This window comes from Thalassophryne amazonica, chromosome 11 (assembly GCF_902500255.1).
Source record: "Thalassophryne amazonica chromosome 11, fThaAma1.1, whole genome shotgun sequence".
NCBI lineage: Eukaryota > Metazoa > Chordata > Actinopteri > Batrachoidiformes > Batrachoididae > Thalassophryne > Thalassophryne amazonica.
The window spans coordinates 58,792,824-58,816,952 of record NC_047113.1 but is presented as its reverse complement, the minus strand read 5'-3'; the positions used below and the strand labels follow the sequence as shown (position 1 = coordinate 58,816,952).

The following is a 24,129-nucleotide window of genomic DNA, read 5'->3' as shown; positions in this document are numbered from 1 at the left end:
CCCAGAAAATTTACCAGTACCATCATCACAAATTTTAAATATAACAGTCTGGGGTTATTTAATGCTATTGTCTGTCTCCAGGAGGACCTGGATTAGATACTCCATACAGACCTCCACGCAACCCACAAATGGCCAAAATGATGCCAACGCGACCAAACTACCCACCCATGATGCCCAGCATGCAGGGAAGCATGCCTGGCATGATGGGATTGGACAATAAATATCCAATGGGCTACAAACCCCAGCCTAATATACCACAGGGCCAAATCCTGCGCCAGCAGCTCCAGGTTAGACTGGTGAGTCATGCTGCTCTGACCAGACAAACTAGACTTCAAGAAAAAGGGCTGCTTGTAGGTTGGATCAAGAACTAAACTACAGGTTTTGGGGTCTGATTGCTGTTAAGAGGAATGTTGTCACATCAAAATTTATCTTTCGGAACAGTGTGAAGAGTGTTAAATCAGTGCTGTTTACTGACATGGTATTTTTGTTTTCAGAATCACAGCATGTTAGGGCAGCAGATTAGACAAATGACACCAAACCAGCCGTACACTTCAATGCCGGCTTCTCAGGTACGTGTAGTTCTGTTGTCATCCGTGTCTCTCCATGCAGTGACATGAGCATCTTATCCCTTAAATGGCCAACAAAGATTCATCATTTTGCTGTTAGTGCTGCATCTTAGTCTTGGTCTGAAGCCTGGTGACCTTCACCTATTCTTTTTTGAAGATAATACTTCAGTTTCTATATAAACATAATCTGAACAAACTATGGGATTTTGTTCTTTTTTTTATATATAATAATGTCTGTGATGTATCTTGAGGTGGAGAAAATGTTTGATGTTTGGTGGCCTTTTCCAACCTTTTATTGAAAAACTGGTTGCTATTCATTCACCTATCATGAATCAGCAGAGGGGTTCTAAGTACTAAAGCACATTGTTTACTGTCCCTCACTGGCTGTGAGGCACAGAAGGGGGATGCGGTATTGTACTCGGCCCACCTGTGGATGCCTGTTACACTCTTTTGTGCCATAACTTGGATATGCAGTTGATCTGATTTTCAACAAATTTTAACTGGACATCCTAAACAAGTGTATTTTTGGACAAGTTTAACTTTGAGCATGATCATGTTTTTAAAGAGCCTTTACAGGCCCACCTACATTGACACACAGACTTTACTGAACAGTGTTTTTTGAAATTTGTCTTCTTGCAGCTGTAGTTTTTTTTTTTATGTCAGTGTCACCTGTTTAGTTTTTTTTTTTATCCCTACTCTAATTAAGTTATGTGGAATGATCATATTAAAAGCATTGGGTTTCAGTAGGTAATCCCCACTCTCTTTCCATTTACCCAAATCCGAAAGTGGTAGTGCTAGTTTGGATAGGTCAGCGACCCCAAAAGTTGCATTATCAAAATGTTTCAGTGAATATCCCCAGATTTATGTAACAAAGTGATCACAGTTGAATACCATGTCACAAATTATGCTCAAACGTGCCTTGTCTTTAATTAAGAAGCACATTGGACAACTTCATTTTTAGAAAACGTGGTTTAATTTTTCCTCAAATAATGGTGATATATTTATATGTTTAAACGATGATTTGTGCACAGTACTGGAATTTTAAAGCAGAAAGTTGCATATGTACAAACATTCACTTAGGGCCCGGTAACACTGGCATTTAGGACGATATGGGTATGGATTGAGCACAAAATTGGGTCATATTTGCTAAACATCCGCAATATCAATCAATCAATTTTTTTTTATATAGCGCCAAATGACAACAAACAGTTGCCCCAAGGCGCTTTATATTGTAAGGCAAGGCCATACAATAATTATGTAAAACCCCAACGGTCAAAACGACCCCCTGTGAGCAAGCACTTGGCTACAGTGGGAAGGAAAAACTCCCTTTTAACAGGAAGAAACCTCCAGCAGAACCAGGCTCAGGGAGGGGCAGTCTTCTGCTGGGACTGGTTGGGGCTGAGGGAGAGAACCAGGAAAAAGACATGCTGTGGAGGGGAGCAGAGATCGATCACTAATGATTAAATGCAGAGTGGTGCATACAGAGCAAAAAGAGAAAGAAACAGTGCATCGTGGGAACCCCCCAGCAGTCTACGTCTATAGCAGCATAACTAAGGGATGGTTCAGGGTCACCTGATCCAGCCCTAACTATAAGCTTTAGCAAAAAGGAAAGTTTTAAGCCTAATCTTAAAAGTAGAGAGGGTGTCTGTCTCCCTGATCTGAATTGGGAGCTGGTTCCACAGGAGAGGAGCCTGAAAGCTGAAGGCTCTGCCTCCCATTCTACTCTTACAAACCCTAGGAACTACAAGTAAGCCTGCAGTCTGAGAGCGAAGCGCTCTATTGGGGTGATATGGTACTACGAGGTCCCTAAGATAAGATGGGACCTGATTATTCAAAACCTTATAAGTAAGAAGAAGAATTTTAAATTCTATTCTAGAATTAACAGGAAGCCAATGAAGAGAGGCCAATATGGGTGAGATATGCTCTCTCCTTCTAGAGCATAGAAGGAGAGAGCCAGTATCTGTGAAACATGCTTGTATGATTCGGCTGACATCCGCACACATCCACAATTATCCACTGAGGCACGTTTTTCCATTGCCAGGATTTTTGAGCTGCACAAAATTGTGGTTGCGGATGGCATCCGCGTTACATACTCAATACATACTGAAGCTATGCGCTGTATATCTGCCGTTATCCGCTGATATCTGCAACTGACGGGGATTTGCGGCTTGACAGCGGACTGGGACAGTGTGTAAAACGGATATATAGCGCGCATATCACATCCACATCGCAAACTAAAATGAGTTGTAGCGAATGCATACAGATTGGCCACGGATAAAGCGTTTGTATTACGTCTGCTTTGCATCTGATTTGCAGACAATTTGCAAATGCATAACAAACACGTCATGTAAACCCAAAGTATTATATGTGGCAGAAATTGACGTCAGTGCCAGTCCAGCTGTGGAGGCATACAGATGTAGGTATGGATCCCCAAAGACATAATAGCTGCTGCCATCCAACAACATACTGTAAATCCCCAGCTGCAGAGAAGTCATCCGTGGACCTTGTTTCTCTTTCAGAACGTTTATTTAACTCCAACAAAAGGAAGAGTTGCTGTTACAGCCGCAACTCATGCTGAACTCTTTTCTCTCTTTTTGGAAAAAAAAAAAACACCGTCTCACAACCCTGAGCAGCTTCCCCCCCTCCCGCTCCCCAAACTCATGAACATTTAACCCTGTTGATGTTTGTGACAACATGAACATCAACTCTATGATCATTACAATATCAGTCAACTTGTCTGACTCCAGCAATTGCTCCAGAGGCTGTAGTGTTGGTGTGAATAGTGATGCCGAAAGGCCCGAGTGCGCTTCTGTTATGACCGCAATGCAGATGTCACGCACACGCAACACGTGCGCGATGCATTAACAATACATCCGCAATACTGCCGTGATTACCGCAATGCGTCCGATCCGTTTCCTCAATATATGTGTTATACAACTGTGATTGTTCGTCATATATTCGCTTTACATTATTAATATATACATAATTCATACTGGGACATTTGTCATTTTTGGCCAATGTTGTTGCGGACGACAATGAACGCCCGTAATTTGTACATTCGATTCATGCGCAATTAATCCTCTCCCCAGTGGGACCGGGCCTTTACTCACTATTGGGTTGACTTCTTTATATCACTGTTATTAGTATTATTATTATTATTAGGTTAATTATGACTTGACTGTTTTTACTGCATTGGTAATCTGTCCTCCTGTGTCATAATTAGACATAACATTTTTTCTTTTCTTTAGAACATATCTCAGGGCTATACCACGTACGGATCGCACATGGGGATGCAGCAGCATCCATCCCAAGGTGGTGGTATAGTTCCTTCTTCTTATGGGAACCAGAACTTCCAGGGAGCCCATCCTGGAGCCAACCCGGCTGCAGTGGATCCTCTGAGGCAAATGCAACAGAGACCCAGTGGTTATGTGCACCAGCAGGCCCCAGGCTACGCCCACAGTATGCAGAACACACAGAGGTCAGCACAGCAATGCTGCTCTGATTCCTTGTTTTCTAACCTTAATTGTGCGGTTTGTTTTTTGTGGACATTTTCACTTGCAAGCACCTTTCTACCTGACGTTTTTTTCTTCTTCCACATAAACCTCAGATTTGCCCACCAGCCCCTCCAGCAGAATCCTATCATGCATGGTCTTAGCCATATGGGAGGCCAGGGTGTCCACCCAGGCATGAGGTCCAATCAGATGCTGGCAGAACAACAACAACAACAACAGCAGCAGCAGCAACAGCAACAGCAGCAACAACAAGCAGTACAGCAACAGCAGCAGTACCTCAGACAACAAGCACTCCGAGTACGTCACTTAGTGAAGTTTATCATGATGAGGTCATCTGGGACACAGGACTTTTATTTATTTATTTGTGTGTTTACATAGATATTCAGAGTCTTCTTCATTATACAGTATTTTCCCCAGTGGCAGTAGCATCAATGATAAATTATCAGTGAGTCACCAAAACATACTGTCATGGTCAGAATTACTGGCACCCCTATATTTTATGTACACATTTTAATATATGGTCAGAAATAAATGTAAACAAAGTAATTTTGTTGAATCAAAATATTTTTTAAAATGTCCAGCAACAAAATGCTTTCATAAAGAGAAACAAAAAAATCCTGATATAAAATGTATGCTGGACACAGTTATTAGCACCCTTTGATTAATTTACAGGAAATCATCGCTTTTACATGTTTTGCATTTTGTATCCCCAGTTATACAGCTTCATAATGAAGTGGTACAGAAGAGGGTTTTATTAAAAAGAAGACCTGAAAGTTCAGCTACAATTTGCCAGACGGTACATCTGAGATGCAAGCCTAGATTTAATGTTTTGGTGAAAGAAAACCATCCTCTGTACCACTTTATCATGAAGCTGTGTATCTAGGGATACAAAATGCAAAATATGCACTATGTGCAATTTCGCGAATCACAGCCACAGAAGCCTGTAACTTCTTCTGGGTTGTCTGGGTGTCTTGGCTCAATTTTGAGCTTCATGGCAAAGGCAAATACTTATGAACATGTGATTTCTTAGTTTTTTTTTTGTTTTGTTTTTTTTAATTTACAAGAATCTCAAAACTGTTTTCACATTGTCATTATGGGGCTATTGTGTGTAGAATTTTGAGGGGAAAAAAATTAATTTAATCCATTTTGGAATTAGGCTGTAACATAACAAAATGTTCCGACCTACAGTTTACTTGTGTGAAGCGCCTTGAGGCAACTCTGTTGTCATTTGGCGCTACATAAATGAAAATAAATTGAAATTGAAAATGTGGAAAAAATGAAGCGATGTGAATACTTTCCGGATACACAGTATATATGTTTTGTTTTTCACTTTATGAAAGCATTTCGTCTTGTTGCGAAATAATTATGGACATTGATTGAACAAAATTGCTTTGTTTGCATTTATTTCTGACCATGTATTAAAATGTGTACATAAACTATAGCGGCACCAGTAACTCTGACCACAACTGTATGTTTTGTTGTTGTTTGGAAATTTTGAACAAATGTAGACTTTGAAGCAGATCAGCTGGGTAGGTGATGAGGAAGACTGTCATGGTTAATTCACCAAACGTGGGCTAAATTTATCTCTAAGGGTTAACATAATGCTTAGCCTCTTCAGGTCCATCTCAACAAAAGGAGTCAACACAGTTAAATCATAGATGCCAAACTTATTCCTGACACTGCTATTTCTCTCTTATATGCATCAGCAGCAACAGGTCCAGCAAGTTCAACAGCAGCAGCAGCAGCAACAACAGCAGCAGCAGCAGCAACAGCAAGTCCAGCAACAGCAGGTTCCACCCCAACAACAAGTTCCCCAGCAGCAGCCACAGCAGCAGCAGCAGGTATCGGCAGTGCCTCCACCGGGCCAGGCCCAGAACCAGGGCCTGGGCATGCAGCCGCTGCCCCCACAGCAACCCATGGTAGGTACCATCAGTTCAGAAGCTCTGCTGTTGGCAGCTTAATAATATAATAATAATAATAATGTAATGACACAATGTGTTGTAATGGAAGGACTTGCCATGTGAGGAAAAGTGATGGTGTTGTATAGGTTGTGTTATTATATTTTATTTTTTTAAATAAGGCAAATCCTTCAGGTTTTTGTGAGATTGTTATTGCCTAAAATTACTGATTGCACAGCGGCTATACATATACAACCCCTGGCAAAAATTATGGAATCACCGGCCTCGCAGGATGTTCATTCAATTGTTTAATTTTGTAGAAAAAAAGTAGATCACAGACATGACACAAAACTAAAGTCATTTCAAATGGCAACTTTCTGGCTTTAAGAAACACTATAAGAAATCAGGAAAAAAAATTGTGGCAGTCAGTAACGGTTACTTTTTTTGGAATCATGAAAAACAAAAGAACGCTCCAACACATCACCAGTATTTTGTTGCACCACCTCTGGCTTTTATAACAGCTTGCAGTCTCTGAGGCATGGACTTAATGAGTGACAAGCAGTACTCTTCATCAATCTGGCTCCAACTTTCTCTGATTGCTGTTGCCAGATCAGCTTTGCAGGTTGGAGCCTTGTCATGGACCATTTTCTTCAACTTCCACCAAAGATTTTCAATTGGATTGAGATCCGGACTATTTGCAGGCCATGACATTGACCCTATGTGTCTTTTTGCAAGGAATGTTTTCACAGTTTTCGCTCTATGGCAACATGCATTATCATCTTGAAAAATGATTTCATCATACCCAAACATCCTTTCATTTGATGGGATAAGAAAAGTGTCCAAAATATCAACGTAAACTTGTGCATTTATTGATGATGTAATGACAGCCATCTCCCCAGTGCCTTTACCTGACATGCAGCCCCATATCATCAATGACTGTGGAAATTTACATGTTCTCTTCAGGCAGTCATCTTTATAAATCTCATTGGAACAACACCAAACAAAAGTTCCAGCATCATCACCTTGCCCAATGCAGATTCGAGATTCATCACTGAATATGACTTTCATCCAGTCATCCACAGTCCATGATTGCTTTTCCTTAGCCTAGCCCATTGTAACCTTGTTTTTTTTCTGTTTAGGTGTTAATGATGGCTTTCGTTTAGCTTTTCTGTATGTAAATCCCATTTCCTTTAGGCAGTATCTTACAGTTCGGTCACAGACGTTGACTCCAGTTTCCTCCCATTCTTTCCTCATTTGTTTTGTTGTGCATTTTCGATTTTTGAGACATATTGCTTTAAGTTTTCTGTCTTGACGCTTTGATGTCTTCCTTGGTCTACCGGTATGTTTGCCTTTAACAACCTTCCCATGTTGTTTGTATTTGGTCCAGAGTTTAGACACAGCTGACTGTGAACAACCAACATCTTTTGCAACATTGCGTGATGATTTACCCTCTTTTAAGAGTTTGATAATCCTCTCCTTTGTTTCAATTGACATCTCTTGTGTTGGAGCCATGATTCATGTCAGTCCACTTGGTGCAACAGCTCTCCAAGGTGTGATCACTCCTTTTTAGATGCAGACTAACGAGCAGATCTGATTGGATCAAATCAAATCAATTTTATTTATATAGCGCCAAATCACAACAAACAGTTGCCCCAAGGCGCTTTATATTGTAAGGCAAAGCCATACAATAATTACGGAAAAACCCCAACGGTCAAAACGACCCCCTGTGAGCAAGCACTTGGCGACAGTGGGAAGGAAAAACTCCCTTTTAACAGGAAGAAACCTCCAGCAGAACCAGGCTCAGGGAGGGGCAGTCTTCTGCTGGGACTGGTTGGGGCTGAGGGAGAGAACCAGGAAAAAGACATGCTGTGGAGGGGAGCAGAGATCAATCACTAATGATTAAATGCAGAGTGGTGCATACAGAGCAAAAAGAGAAGGAAACACTCAGTGCATCATGGGAACCCCCCAGCAGTCTAAGTCTATAGCAGCATAACTAAGGCATGGTTCAGGGTCACCTGATCCAGCCCTAACTATAAGCTTGAGCAAAAAGGAAAGTTTTAAGCCTAATCTTAAAAGTAGAGAGGGTGTCTGTCTCCCTGATCCGAATTGGGAGCTGGTTCCAGAGGAGAGGAGCCTGAAAGCTGAAGGCTCTGCCTCCCATTCTACTCTTACAAACCCTAGGAACTACAAGTAAGCCTGCAGTCTGAGAGCGAAGCGCTCTATTGGGGTGATATGGTACTATGAGGTCCCTAAGATAAGATGGGACCTGATTATTCAAAACCTTATAAGTAAGAAGAAGAATTTTAAATTCTATTCTAGAGTTAACAGGAAGCCAATAAAGAGAGGCCAATATGGGTGAGATATGCTCTCCTCTTCTAGTCCCTAGTCAAGAATTTTTGAGAGAAAAGGAAGGTTGGAGATTGGCCTATAATTAGCTAAGATAGCTGGGTCAAGTGATGGCTTTTTAAGTAATGGTTTAATTACTGCCACCTTAAAAGCCTGTGGTACATAGCCAACTAATAAAGACAGATTGATCATATTTAAGATTGAAGCATTAATTAATAGTAGGGCTTCCTTGAGCAGCCCTTGATGGTTTGGAGGAAGTAACTAATGAAAATAACTCAGAACAATCGGAGAGAAAGAGTCTAACCAAATACCGGCATCACTGAAAGCAGCCAAAGAGAACGATATGTCTTTGGGATGGTTATGAGTAATTTTTTCTCTAATAGTTAAAATTTTATTAGCAAAGAAAGTCATGAAGTCATTACTAGTTAAAGTTAAAGGAATACTCGGCTCAATAGAGCCCTGACTGTTTGTCAGCCTGGCTACAGTGCTGAAAAGAAACCTGGGGTTGTTCTTATTTTCTTCAATTAGTGATGAGTAGTAAGATGTCCTAGCTTTACTGAGGGCTTTTTTATAGAACAACAGACTTTTTCCAGGCTGAGAAGATCTTCTAAATTAGTGAGACGCCATTTCCTCTCCAACTTGCGGGTTATCTGCTTTAAGCTGCGAGTTTGTGAGTTATACCACGGAGTCAGGCACTTCTGATTTAAAGCTCTCTTTTTCAGAGGAGCTACAGCATCCAAAGTTGTCTTCAATGAGGATGTAAAACTATTGACGAGATACTCTATCTCACTTACAGAGTTTAGGTAGCTACTCTGCCCTGTGTTGGTATATGGCATTGGAGAATATAAAGAAGGAATCATATCCTTAAACCTAGTTACAGCGCTTTCTGAAAGACTTCTACTGTAATGAAACTTATTCCCCACTGCTGGGTAGTCCATCAGAGTAAATGTAAATGTTAAGAAATGATCAGACAGAAGGGGGTTTTCAGGGAATACTGTTAAGTCTTCAATTTCCATACCATAAGTCAGAACAAGATCTAAGGTATGATTAAAGTGGTGGGTGGACTCATTTACATTTTGAGCAAAGCCAGTCGAGTCTAACAATAGATTAAATGCAGTGTTGAGGCTGTCATTCTCAGCATCTGTGTGGATGTTAAAATCGGCCACTATAATTATCTTATCTGAGCTAAGCACTAAGTCAGACAAAAGGTCCGAAAATTCACAGAGAAACTCACAGTAACGACCAGGTGGACAATAGATAACAACAAATAAAACTGTTTTTTGGGACTTCCAATTTGGATGGACAAGACTAAGAGACAAGCTTCCAAATGAATTAAAGCTCTGTCTGGGTTTTTGATTAATTAATAAGCTGGAGTGGAAGATTGCTGCTAATCCTCTGCCTCGGCCCGTGCTACGAGCGTTCTGGCAGTTAGTGTGACTCGGAGGTGTTGACTCATTTAAACTAACATATTCATCCTGCTGTAACCAGGTTTCTGTAAGGCAGAATAAATCAAGATGTTGATCAATTATTATATCATTTACTAACAGGGACTTAGAAGAGAGAGATCTAATGTTTAATAGACCACATTTAACTGTTTGTCTGTGGTGCAGTTGAAGGTGCTATATTATTTTTTCTTTTTGAATTTTTATGCTTAAATAGATTTTTGCTGGTTATTGGTGGTCTGGGAGCAGGCACCGTCTCTACGGGGATGGGGTAATGAGGGGATGGCAGGGGGAGAGAAGCTGCAGAAAGGTGTGCAAGACTACAACTCTGCTTCCTGGTCCCAACCCTGGATAGTCACGGTTTGGAGGATTTAAGAAAATTGGCCAGCTTTCTAGAAATCAGAGCTGCTCCATCCAAAGTGGGATGGATGCCGTCTCTCCTAACAAGACCAGGTTTTCCCCAGAAGCTTTGCCAATTATTTATGAAGCCCACCTCATTTTTTGGACACCACTCAGCCAGCCAGCAATTCAGGGAGAACATGCGGCTAAACATGTCACTCCTGGTCCGATTGGGGAGGGGCCCAGAGAAAACTACAGAGTCCGACATTGTTTTTGCAAAGTTACACACCGATTCAGTGTTAATTTTAGTGACCTCCGATTGGCGTAACCGGGTGTCATTACTGCCGAAGTGAATTACAATCTTACCAAATTTACGCTTAGCCTTAGCCAGCAGTTTCAAATTTCCTTCAATGTCGCCTGCTCTGGCCCCCGGAAGACAATTGACTATGGTTGCTGGTGTCACTAACTTCACATTTCTCAAAACAGAGTCGCCAATAACCAGAGTTTGATCCTCGGCGGGTGTGTCGCCGAGTGGGGAAAAACTGTTAGAGATGTGAACGGGTTGGCGTGTACACGAGGCTTCTGTTTAGGACTACGCTTCCTCCTCACAGTCACCCAGTCGGCCTGCTTTCCCGGCTGCTCGGGATCTGCCGGAGGGAACTAACGGCGGCTAAGCTACCTTGGTCCGCACCGACTACAGGGGCATGGCTAGCTGTAGAATTTTCCAAGGTGCGGAGCCGAGTCTCCAGTTCGCCCAGCCTGGCCTCCAAAGCTACGAATAAGCTACACTTATTACAAGTACCATTACTGCTAAAGGAGGTCGAGGAATAACTAAACATTTCACACCCAGAGCAGAAAAGTGCGGGAGAGACAGGAGAAGCCGCCATGCTAAACTGGCTAAGAGCTAGTAGCTGCGCTAAGCTAGCGGATTCTTAAAAACACACAAAGTGAATAATGTGTAAATAATTTAGAGTTGATTCAGCAGAGGGAGTGCTTTAGTTAAGGCACATGAAGATTATAGATTGCGCAATTTAATCTAACTGCGCAGATTAAACAGCTAACAGATACAGCAAAACACCGCTGTGCTCCGGAACAGGAAGTGATACAATACCGCAGTGAGAGCCAACCATTGGATGCAGGTGTTAGTTTTGGGGATGAAAATTTACAGGGTGATTCCATAATTTATTCCTCAGAATTGAGTGAGTCCATATTTTTTTCCCCTCTGCTTGGTCCAAAAAAGTAACCGTTACTGACTGCCACAATTTTTTTCCTGATTTCTTATAGTGTTTCTTAAAGCCAGAAAGTTGCCATTTGAAATGACTTTAGTTTTGCGTCATGTCTGTGATCTGCTTTTTTTCTACAAAATTATATATATATATATATATATATATATATATATATATCCCCTCACACTGGGTGAGTCACAGCTCTGTCCCCGGCGACACTGACAAACAGTTTCTTAAAAATCCTCTCAGCAAAAGTCCACTCTTTCTTCTGTGTTTTGCTCAGACTTGCAACTAGTGTTTCCCTTTTTAATTTTCGCTTTTTTGGGCAACACACAATGCTTCACAAACACTGTAACTTAAATAAAATAATAATAATAATAATAACAAAACTGACTGCGAGGCTTGCATGTTCAACCTCCAGTTGAAATGCATTTGCTGAATTGCAGAGAAAGGGGGATTAAAAAAAAATCACACAAGGACCCAGTCCACCAACCTTTAAAAAAAAAAAAAAAAAAAAATTTACAGGTTGGGGAAAATCAAAACTGAAACCACATCCCATTGCCATTTCAGCTAAATGTCAAGATTTTGGCGCAGCTATTTTGCTATTTGTGCCCAAATAAAGGTTTTTGCATGGGAGTGCACAGGTTGTGCAGATGTTTGCTTTGATATTTGTCTCTTTTTTGATCCAGCATGCCTTTTTTACACATCATGGATGTGTGTGTCTCTTCTGATTCACTAAGATTTTGGCAAAGAGATAATGTGCCATTGCTTAGGGAGAGCCCTGGACTATTGATGTTGTTTAAAAATGCAAAAGTACTTTTTATCAGATTACATGATTAATCCCAAGAATAATTGATAGAATACTCAATTACTAAAATAATCAATAGCTGCAGCCCTAGTTCTCACCATCCTTTGCTTCAACTTATCTGAGATTTTTCCTGGCCTGCCACTTTGGGCCTTAACTAGCACTGCGCCTGTGGTCTTCCATTTCCTCACTATGTTCCTCACAGTGGAAACTTATTGCTGAAATCTCTGAAATAGCTTTTTGTATCCTTCACCTAAACCATGATGTTGAACAATCTTTCTTTTCAGGTCATTTGAGAGTTGTTTAGAGGCTCCCATGTTGCCACTCATTAGAAGAGATGCAAAGAGGAGAAACATTTGCAAATGGCCACCTTAAATACCCTTTCTCATGATTGGATTCACCTGTGTCAGGAGGTCAAGGGTCAGTGAGCTTACCAAACCAATTTTGTGTTCCAGTAATTAGTGCTAAATGTATTCAAATCAGTAAAATGACAAGGGAGCCCAAATTTATGCACCTGCCTAATTTTGTTTAAATAATTATTGCACACTTTCTGTAAATACTACAAACTTCATTTCACTTCTCAGATATCCGTGTGTTCGTCTACTATGTGATATATTTAACTGAAATTTCTGATCCAGACAACCAATGATTTATAAAGGAAAATCATGAAAATTATCAGGGGTGCCCAAACTTTTGCATACAAGTGTGTGTGTCAGTTTTGCAGGTTTTCCCACCTACAAAGAATGGAGAGGTCTGTAATTTTTATCGTAGGTACACTTCAACTGTGAGAGACAGAATCTAAAAAAAAAAAAAAAATCCAGAAAAGCACATTGTATGATTTTTAAATAATTAATTTGCATTTTATTGCATAAAATAAGTATTTGACCCCTTAGAAAAACAGAGCTTAACAATTGGTACAGAAACATTTGTCTGCCATTACAGAGGTCAGAAGTTTCCTGTAGTTCTTGACCAAGTTTTTACACACTGCAACAGGGATTTTGGTCCACTCCTCCATACAGATCTTCTCTAGATCTTTCAGGTTTGGAGTTTCAGCTCCGTCCAAAGATTTTCTATTGAGTTCAGGTCTGGCTAGGCCACTCCAGGACCTTGAAATGCTTCTTACGGAGCCCCTCCTTAGTTGCCCTGGCTGTGTGTTTGGGGTCATTGTCATGCTGGAAGACTCAGCCATGACCCATCTTCAATGCTCTTACTGAGGGAAGGAGATTCTGTCTCTCACAGTTGAAGTGTACCTACGATAAAAATTATAGACCTCTCCATTCTTTGTAGGTGGGAAAACCTGCAAAACTGACAGGGGGTCAAATACTTATTTTCCCCAGTGTGTGTGTGTGTGTGTGTGTGTGTGTGTGTGTGTGTGTGTGTGTGTGTGTGTGTATATATGATATATATATATATATACATACACACTAGCGTGTTGGTTGTGGGGGTCTGTGGTTTCTAGATTGGGTAGTGTTAAAAAATAGGCAGTTGTCATTTTTCAATGCAAAGTTTCTATAGGGTCATTCTATGTCAATTCAACGAGGGCCTCACGCACTTTGTCTCAGATTTTCTTCAAATCAATCAATTATTCCCAGACTATTCAGAACAACAAATCTGAAGTTTGAGGTCTGTAGGCCAAGTAGTTTCTGAGATATGGCCAATTTAGTGTGCATGGGGTCTGTCGTTTTTTTTTAGGCAAAAATTATAGCCGTCATTTTTGGAGCCATGTTCAAGGTAGAATATCTCAGCAAATAATGGACTTGGAGGCCTGAAATTTTTGTGGCAATTGTCATGGACACCCAGACTTGGACTATAGTCAAACAACAGACATTGACACGAAACTGTGAAGTTTATCTATGCTCAAACTATGGAAAATATTACATTGACTATTGCGAGCATCCATGTTTGACACACTGAAGCATACCATTGTACTCAAAGAAGCCTTTCCATTTCTTGGCTCCTTAATGCCAGCTATACTGGCTATGAAATATGTAAATTTGGCATATCTGTGGTTGAATTTTATTAGAAGAAAAGCTCATGTGGGCAGTAAATAAAACTCTTCAAACTGATTCCATTTTGAAGGTATTGATATCTACTTTGTGTTATAAATATGACCTTCTTTATGAAACTCCTTTCTGGTTAATTTAAGCATCCAATTATGGCTATTTTGTGCACTCGCAAATGTATTTCTAGTGATGAAATGACAATTTCATTTTAATTGTGTGCACACACTGCATTCATATGATTCATGGCACACCCCAGAATGCTTGCACATAGATCTGCCAGGGGGATTCCCCAAGGTTTTCACGGTTACTAGGTTTATATGCAATGCAGTGAATGGGGTACTGCACACCCACAGACTGTGACGGAAGGCACTCCACCTACACTTCTCACTCATGGTAACAGCAACATGACACTTAACTAAAATGACTAAACCAATTGAACTGCAAAAAAACACAAAAAATCAATAACACTAACAACACTGCTAATCTAACATGAACCACAATAACATTTAAAACCCTGACCTCCCATGGTACATTGTAGCACAAATACATTTTTTAACCTACTTGCACTGGTGCTAGTAACAAAAATTACTTGCACCAAAAAGTTACTTGCACAACAAAAAGTCAGTCTTATATCAACCTTAAAACTCCTCCTCTGATGTGTCAGACTCTTCCTTTCCCCTTTCTTCCTTTCCTTTCCCCATTAGAAATGGGGAAATGTATTACACCCAAACCATGTGTAATACATTTACACCCAAACCCTCATGGTTTGGGTGTAAATGTATTACACCCAAACCACGATGATACACGGTCAGGGTGTATCATCATGGTTTGGGTGCACAAGGACATATAGAGAACTCCAGCTGCCCAGCATGGCATCATCTGGAGTTTAAGCACATTAAAAAGGATGCTGAGGGCGAAGCGTCTCCTCGTTGTGGGGATGACAGTTTAGGTCATATTATGGAGTTCATTTTGAACAAAAGGAAAACGTGCGCATGTTTTATTAATTCACTTGTTGCAAGTCCTTTGTCCTTCCATGATTTAAATGTTGAGTCTGCTCTACCTGGTATAAATAATTGATTGCCCCATATTGGACTAAATTGAGATAAATTGGTTGATTCTCTCAAAAAAATTCGTACATCTCGCCACACTTTAATTGTTTCGAAGAATTGGATTTTTTGTTTGTTTTAATAGTCGTGTCATTGTATTTGAATATAAATAAGAAGGGAGTGCCAGATTCAATCCTTGACTTTCCATATCTACCCAATGTGGGTGATGGTTTGTGTAGTAGAACATCATACACCTCAACTGTGTGGCCCAATAATACAACTGAAAATTTGGGCATTTCAAGCCTCCACAGTCATAGGGAAGATATAGCAAGGATAAACGCAGTCTGGACTTTCTGTTATTCCATATAAACCTTATTATAATTTTTTTCATTTGTGAAAAGAAGTCAGGAGGAGGTGGTAGAGGAAGATTTTGAAATAAAGTAATTTAGGCAGTATATTCATTTTCAACACATTAATTCTTCCAATCAAAGATATTATTAACGGCATCCATCTCTCAATTAAATTATTTACATCAGTCAATGCAAGATTGTAATTAGTCTCAACTAAATGTTTTAGGTCTGGTAGAATTTGTATTCCTAAATACTCAAACTGTGTTGTTGCATTAAATTGTAATACTTCTGGAAGTGGGTTGGCTCTCTCATAAGCATTCAGTAACAAGATAGAAGACTTGTTTCTATTAATTTTATAACCTGAAATATTACTAAATGACATTATTTCCAAAAGGATTGGTATTGATTGTTGCAACTTTGACAGAAAAAGGATGACATCATCGGCGAATAAAGAGATTTTATGTTCTGTTGGTCCCAATAAAATCCCAGCAATTTGAGTGTGTGATCTTATTGCAGTTGCCAACGGTTCAATTGCAAGGAAGAACAGCAGGGGTGAAAGTGGACACCCCTGTCTACAGCCTCTGCTGATCATTATTGGTTTAGAAATATTCCTATTGCTAATTATTTCAGCAGAAGGATTTTTATACAATAGTTTGATCCACTTTACAAAGTTATCCCCACATCCAAATTTTTGCAGCACTTGAAAAAGATACACCCACTCCACTCTATCGAATACCTTTTCAGCGTCAATAGATAGAAGAGCAGTATTTGCTGCATCTTTATTATAGTGAAGTATATTCATTAATCTCCTCACATTGTGGAAACCCTGTCTACCTATAATAAATCCATTTTGATCCTAATCAATTACCTTTGGCAAAATATTTTGGAGTCTTCTGGCTAAGACTTTAGTAATTATTTTTATATCAGAATTTAATAACCTTATAGGTCTTAAATTTCCACACTTATTTGGGGGTTTACCTGCTTTTTTTAAGAGTAATCATAGCTGTCTTCATTGAGGGAGGGAGAGAGTTTGATTGGAATACTTCCTTAAACATATCTAATAAAGGGTTTATTATTTTATCCTTGAATTTTTTTTATACAAATCAATTGGAAGACCATCTGGTCCTGGCCTTTTCCCAGATCTCATGTGATCTATCTATTTCTGAATTTAAGTCATGTCCATCTTCACTTGAAATTTTAGGAATATTTAATTTACTAAGAAATGCATTTACATCTTCTACTTTTATATTTGTTTGTGCTTTATACAACTCCTCATAATAAGCCTTAAAGGCTCCATTAACTTCCTCAGGGTCAGATACATTTTTTCCATCTGATTCTATCGAATCAGATGCATTTCTTAGTAAATTAAATATATTATTAAATATATATTTTTAATATATTTTTTATATATATTTTTTCCATCTGATTCTATCGAATCAGATGGAAAAAATATATCTGACCCTGGTGGTTGGCTCTCACTACGGTATTGTATCACTTCCTGTTCCGGAGCATAGCGGTGTTTTTCTGTATCTGTTAGCTGTTTAATCTGCGCAGTTAGATTGATCTAGTTATCTAGATTACGATTTGTTTCCCAGTGTAATCTTTACGTGCCTTAACTAAAGAACTCCTTCTGCTGAATCACCTCTAAATTATTTACACATTATTCACTTTGCGTGTTTTTAGGAATCCGCTAGCTTAGCGCAGCTACTAGCTCTTAGCCGATTTAGCATGGCGGCTTCTCCTGTCTCTCCTGCACTTTTCTGCTCTGGGTGTGAAATGTTTAGTTATTCCTCGGCAGTTATTATTCACGTCGGCAGTAATGACACCCGGCAGTAATGACACCCGGTTACGCCAATCGGAGGTCACTAAAATTAACATTGAATCGGTGTGTAACTTTGCAAAAACAATGTCGGACTCTGTAGTTTTCTCTGGGCCCCTCCCCAATCGGACCGGGAGTGACATGTTTAGCCGCATGTTCTCCTTGAATTGCTGGCTGTCTGAGTGGTGTCCAAAAAATGAGGTGGGCTTCATAGATAATTGGCAAAGCTTCTGGGGAAAACCTGGTCTTGTTAGGAGAGACGGCATCCATCCCACTTTGGATGGAGCAGCTCTCATTTCTAGAAATCTGGCCAATTTTCTTAAATCCTCCAAACCGTGACTATCCAGGGTTGGGACCAGGAAGCAGAGTTGTAGTCTTACACACCTCTCTGCAGCTTCTCTCCCCCTGCCATCCCCTCATTACCCCATCCCCGTAGAGACGGTGCCTGCTCCGAGACTACCAAGAACCAGCAAAAATCTATTTAAGCATAAAAATTCAAAAAGAAAAAATAATATAGCACCTTCAACTGCACCACAGACTAAAACAGTTAAATGTGGTCTATTAAACATTAGGTCTCTCTCTTCTAAGTCCCTGTTGGTAAATTATATAATAATTGATCAACATATTGATTTATTCTGCCTTACAGAAACCTGGTTACAGCAGGATGAATATGTTAGTTTAAATGAGTCAACACCCCCGAGTCACACTAACTGTCAGAATGCTCATAGCACGGGCCGAGGCAGAGGATTAGCAGCAATCTTCCATTCCAGCTTATTAATTAATCAAAAACCCAGACAGAGCTTTAATTCATTTGAAAGCTTGACTCATAGTCTTGTCCATCCAAATTGGAAGTCCCAAAAACCAGTTTTATTTGTTATTATCTATCGTCCACCTGGTCGTTACTGTGAGTTTCTCTGTGAATTTTCAGACCTTTTGTCTGACTTAGTGCTTAGCTCAGATAAGATAATTATAGTGGGCGATTTTAACATCCACACAGATGCTGAGAATGACAGCCTCAACACTGCATTTAATCTATTATTAGACTCTATTGGCTTTGCTTTAAAAGTAAATGAGTCCACCCACCACTTTAATCATATCTTAGATCTTGTTCTGACTTATGGTATGGAAATAGAAGACTTAACAGTATTCCCTGAAAACTCCCTGCTGTCTGATCATTTCTTAATAACATTTACATTTACTCTGATGGACTACCCAGCAGTGGGGAATAAGTTTCATTACACTAGAAGTCTTTCAGAAAGCGCTGTAACTAGGTTTAAGGATATGATTCCTTCTTTATGTTCTCTAATGCCATATACCAACACAGTGCAGAGTAGCTACCTAAACTCTGTAAGTGAGATAGAGTATCTCGTCAATAGTTTTACATCCTCATTGAAGACAACTTTGGATGCTGTAGCTCCTCTGAAAAAGAGAGCTTTAAATCAGAAGTGCCTGACTCCGTGGTATAACTCACAAACTCGTAGCTTAAAGCAGATAACCCGTAAGTTGGAGAGGAAATGGCGTCTCACTAATTTAGAAGATCTTAACTTAGCCTGGAAAAAGAGTCTGTTGCTCTATAAAAAAGCCCTCCATAAAGCTAGGACATCTTTCTACTCATCACTAATTGAAGAAAATAAGAACAACCCCAGGTTTCTTTTCAGCACTGTAGCCAGGCTGACAAAGAGTCAGAGCTCTATTGAGCCGAGTATTCCATTAACTTTAACTAGTAATGACTTCATGACTTTCTTTGCTAACAAAATTTTAACTATTAGAGAAAAAATTACTCATAACCATCCCAAAGACGTATCGTTATCTTTGGCTGCTTTCAGTGATGCTGGTATTTGGTTAGACTCATTCTCTCCGATTGTTCTGTCTGAGTTATTTTCATTAGTTACTTCATCCAAACCATCAACATGTTTATTAGACCCCATTCCTACCAGGCTGCTCAAGGAAGCCCTACCATTATTTAATGCTTCAATCTTAAATATGATCAATCTATCTTTGTTAGTTGGCTATGTACCACAGGCTTTTAAGGTGGCAGTAATTAAACCATTACTTAAAAAGCCATCACTTGACCCAGCTATCTTAGCTAATTATAGGCCAATCTCCAACCTTCCTTTTCTATCAAAAATTCTTGAAAGGGTAGTTGTAAAACAGCTAACTGATCATCTGCAGAGGAATGGTCTATTTGAAGAGTTTCAGTCAGGTTTTAGAATTCATCATAGTACAGAAACAGCATTAGTGAAGGTTACAAATGATCTTCTTATGGCCTCGGACAGTGGACTCATCTCTGTGCTTGTTCTGTTAGACCTCAGTGCTGCTTTTGATACTGTTGACCATAAAATTTTATTACAGAGATTAGAGCATGCCATAGGTATTAAAAGCACTGCGCTGCGGTGGTTTGAATCATATTTGTCTAATAGATTACAATTTGTTCATGTACATGGGGAATCTTCTTCACAGACTAGGGTTAATTATGGAGTTCCACAAGGTTCTGTGCTAGGACCAATTTTATTCACTTTATACATGCTTCCCTTAGGTAGTATTATTAGACGGTATTGCTTAAATTTTCATTGTTACGCAGATGATACCCAGCTTTATCTATCCATGAAGCCAGAGGACACACACCAATTAGCTAAACTGCAGGATTGTCTTACAGATAAAGACATGGATGACCTCTAATTTCCTGCTTTTAAACTCAGATAAAACTGAAGTTATTGTACTTGGCCCCACAAATCTTAGAAACATGGTGTCTAACCAGATCCTTACTCTGGATGGCATTGCCCTGGCCTCTAGTAATACTGTGAGAAATCTTGGAGTCATTTTTGATCAGGATATGTCATTCAAAGCGCATATTAAACAAATATGTAGGACTGCTTTTTTGCATTTACGCAATATCTCTAAAATCAGAAAGGTCTTGTCTCAGAGTGATGCTGAAAAACTAATTCATGCATTTGTTTCCTCTAGGCTGGACTATTGTAATTCATTATTATCAGGTTGTCCTAAAAGTTCCCTAAAAGCCTTCAGTTAATTCAAAATTCTGCAGCTAGAGTACTGACGGGGACTAGAAGGAGAGAGCATATCTCACCCATATTGGCCTCTCTTCATTGGCTTCCTGTTAATTCTAGAATAGAATTTAAAATTCTTCTTCTTACTTATAAGGTTTTGAATAATCAGGTCCCATCTTATCTTAGGGACCTCGTAGTACCATATCACCCCAATAGAGCGCTTCGCTCTCAGACTGCAGGCTTACTTGTAGTTCCTAGGGTTTGTAAGAGTAGAATGGGAGGCAGAGCCTTCAGCTTTCAGGCTCCTCTCCTGTGGAACCAGCTCCCAATTCAGATCAGGGAGACAGACACCCTCTCTACTTTTAAGATTAGGCTTAAAACTTTCCTTTTTGCTAAAGCTTATAGTTAGGGCTGGATCAGGTGACCCTGAACCATCCCTTAGTTATGCTGCTATAGACGTAGACTGCTGGGGGGTTCCCATGATGCACTGTTTCTTTCTCTTTTTGCTCTGTATGCACCACTCTGCATTTAATTATTAGTGATCGATCTTTGCTCCCCTCCACAGCATGTCTTTTTCCTGGTTCTCTCCCTCAGCCCCAACCAGTCCCAGCAGAAGACTGCCCCTCCCTGAGCCTGGTTCTGCTGGAGGTTTCTTCCTGTTAAAAGGGAGTTTTTCCTTCCCACTGTAGCCAAGTGCTTGCTCACAGGGGGTCGTTTTGACCGTTGGGGTTTTACATAATTATTGTATGGCCTTGCCTTACAATATAAAGCGCCTTGGGGCAACTGTTTGTTGTTATTTGGCGCTATATAAAAATAAATTGATTGATTGATTGATAGATATAATAGGTGTTTTTGATTCCACTTGTTTTATTTGCCAAGCTAAAAGTTTTCCGGCTTTTTCCCCTTGTTCATAAAAGGATTGTTTTAGTCGTAAGAGGCTAGATGCTGCCCTAAGAGAGGAGTGTTTGTCATATTCAGCCCTCAGAATCAGTAATTCCTTCTTCAATTGTGGATTTGGGCCGCTACTAATTTTGCTTTGAAGTACTTTCATGTTATTTTCCAACTGTAACCTAATTTCTTCAATTTTTTGGGATTTGGATCCTATATAGCTAATTATATGGCCTCTGAGGAATGCCTTAAATGCTTCCCATTTCATACACGGTGATGTTTGCGTTGTATTGATTTGAAAAAAATCGTCAATGTGTTTTTCTAAATACTTTAACAAATCTTTATCCTGCAGCCATTTGTGCTGAAACTGCCACCTTAGAGGGTCTCTTCTTAGTTTAGTATCCTTGTAAACCAAGCGGCATGGAGCGTGATCTGAAATCACAATGTTGTCCTAAGAGCAATCTTGAATTTTGAATTGTAATGTTGTAGATACTAGGAAAAAGTCTATTCTTGAGTAAGTTTTAAATGTACCAGAGTAACAAGAGTATGTTTTAGCATTCAAATTCCTTTCCCTCCATATATCTACCAGCTTAGGTTCTTTCATAAATCTAAGAATTATGATTCTACAGTTATGTGATTGATCTAAACCAGTTGACCGATCCAGATGTGGGGATAATGCAATGTTCCAATCTGCTCCAATTATGTGAGAGCCCTGAAAGGTTGAAAGAGTAAGAAAAATATCACTATAAAAATTACTGTCATCCACATTAGGACCATAAATATTAGTTAAATTGAGATTTTCTGATAAAAGTGTGCCTTGAACAATCAAATAACTTCCCCTTTTGTCTTTGATCATATTTTTAATTTTTAAGGGGACTGACTCATGAACTAATATCATCACCCCCCTAGATTGAGACGTAAATGGTGCCGTAAACACACTGCCCCTCCACCTCCTCCTCACCTTAAGAATATCATCATCAACAAGATGAGTTTGCTGCAGAAACATGATTTTGGAGTCTAGCTCTTTCAATTTGTTCATAACTTGTTTGACTTTCTGGAGGCGCTGTAAGCCCCTGCAGTTCCATGACATAAAATTAAGATTTACTCCCTGAGACATAAGTACATTAAAACAATTGTCAGATTGCTTAATAAGATGAGACAAATATTTATGTGCACCACCAAAACGGATGGTTGAACCAACATCCAACAAGAACAACATAAATTGCCCCATAAACACCTCTCACCCTTGCCCCATCTTAGAGGAACCCCACCCACCCTCATTTTGTCTCCCGTTAATGCCAAGGACCAATCCACACCTATGAGGATAAGTCAAACCACTCCTGCTAACTAAGCATTTTGCTGCTGCTGCTAATCTGCAATTAAGGTTCAACCCCTGTTCACAAAAGGCTCTCAGAATCACATCATATCACAATTGCTTAAAATGAAAAATACACTAAACTTATATAACATTATATTGTAAATAGACATGCGTTACAAAATTACCAGGCTAAACATTATATATTCAGACATTTCAAGTCCGCGTAGCCCATGTCCATTTATTAAACTGAACCTTAGTGATCTTCGTGATTCATAGCATTCTGGACTTTTTAAACAAATACCTGAGCCTCTTCTGGTGTTTTAAATACCTGGGTTGTACCTTCGTAAGTCACTAGGAGCTTTGCAGGATACGCTACTCCATGTCGAAGACCCAGCTTCTGCAGCTCCTCCTCGCGCACTGGGTCAAACTTTTTCCTCTGCAGCTGGATCCCCGTGGCCAAGTCCGAATAGAAGCGGACTTTCTGGTTTCCATAGGATATGTCCTTGTCCCGTGTAGCCCGTAGGATCTCTTGTCTGTCTTTATAGTTGAGAAGCTTCATAATCATCACTCTCGGTCTTGACGCGTTGTCCTTCCTCTGTCCGAGTCTGTGCGCTCTCTCCAAAACTACAGGTGCCCGCAGTCTTTCACCAAGCACTTCGGTTATCCACTTGTGAAAAAATCCACATGCGTCTGAACCTTCTGCCCCTTCCTTCAAATTGACCAAGCTTAAGTTATTTAGGCAAGGTCTCGACTCTGAATCCACAAGTTTGTCCTCCATTGTTTTGTTTTTTAGCTAGAAGCGAGCACACTTTAGCTTGTAGGCTAATCATCTCATCCTCAGTGCTGGATATGCGTTCCTCTGCATGTGATACTTGCTCGTCGCTATCCTTTAGCTCCCGTTTCATGTCTTATAGTGTCACGGCCATATCGAGTTTTGTAGTAAAATTGGTTTTCATTGAAGTGAATTCTGTCTTCATCGTACAAAACTCTGCTTGCATACTACTCAGTGCAGCCAGTATCTGGTCAGCTTTGTCCAGAGGCTCCCAACCAGCGTCAAGTGTGGCCATGCTGTTAGTTTTGGGAGTTTCACTGCGAAGATTGTAGTCAGACAGCTTTGTTTGCTTCGAAGCCTCAGTCTTCCCTGCTGGTGTTTTGGTTGGTTTAGACATATCCCGAAAAAAACTTCTGAGCAAAAATTGAGCGCGAACAGGGGTATAATCAACTCAAATTTTGTAAGTTGCAGCAGAGCGAGGTAAAGTGCGTTTTTCTACACGGCCGCCATTTCTGGAAGAACACTGGTGCTTATAGTTGATAAAACTTGGATAAAGTTTCTTGCACCAGTGCTAGTGCAGTATAAAATTACATGCACCGCTCGAATAATACGTGCACAAACTAGCACATGCACGTACTATTTCAAGCCCTGTATATATATATATATATATATATATATATGTGTGTGTGTGTGTGTATATATATATTATATATATATGGGGGGTGCATTAAAAAAGCAGTCTTGTTCCAGTGCACATAAAATTGCACAAAGTTGAAGTGACTTTAAAGTGCTCC

At 39.8% G+C, this 24,129-nt stretch overlaps 1 protein-coding gene across 3 annotated transcripts in view; it reads left to right on the top strand.

Moving 5' to 3' along the window:
- The window catches only part of med12 (mediator complex subunit 12), a 65,978-nt gene that overhangs the window by 40,878 nt on the left and 971 nt on the right, over window positions 1-24,129 (top strand). The window contains exons 37-41 of one of the 3 annotated variants that reach the window (XM_034181892.1): window positions 82-287; window positions 495-569; window positions 3,815-4,044; window positions 4,174-4,375; window positions 5,785-5,997. In XM_034181892.1, coding sequence (XP_034037783.1) covers window positions 82-287; window positions 495-569; window positions 3,815-4,044; window positions 4,174-4,375; window positions 5,785-5,997 — 926 coding nt within the window. Of the gene's footprint in view, window positions 1-81; window positions 297-494; window positions 570-3,814; window positions 4,045-4,173; window positions 4,376-5,784; window positions 5,998-24,129 lie in introns of all 3 variants that reach the window. The other 2 variants (XM_034181891.1, XM_034181890.1) reach the window with 2 other exon arrangements.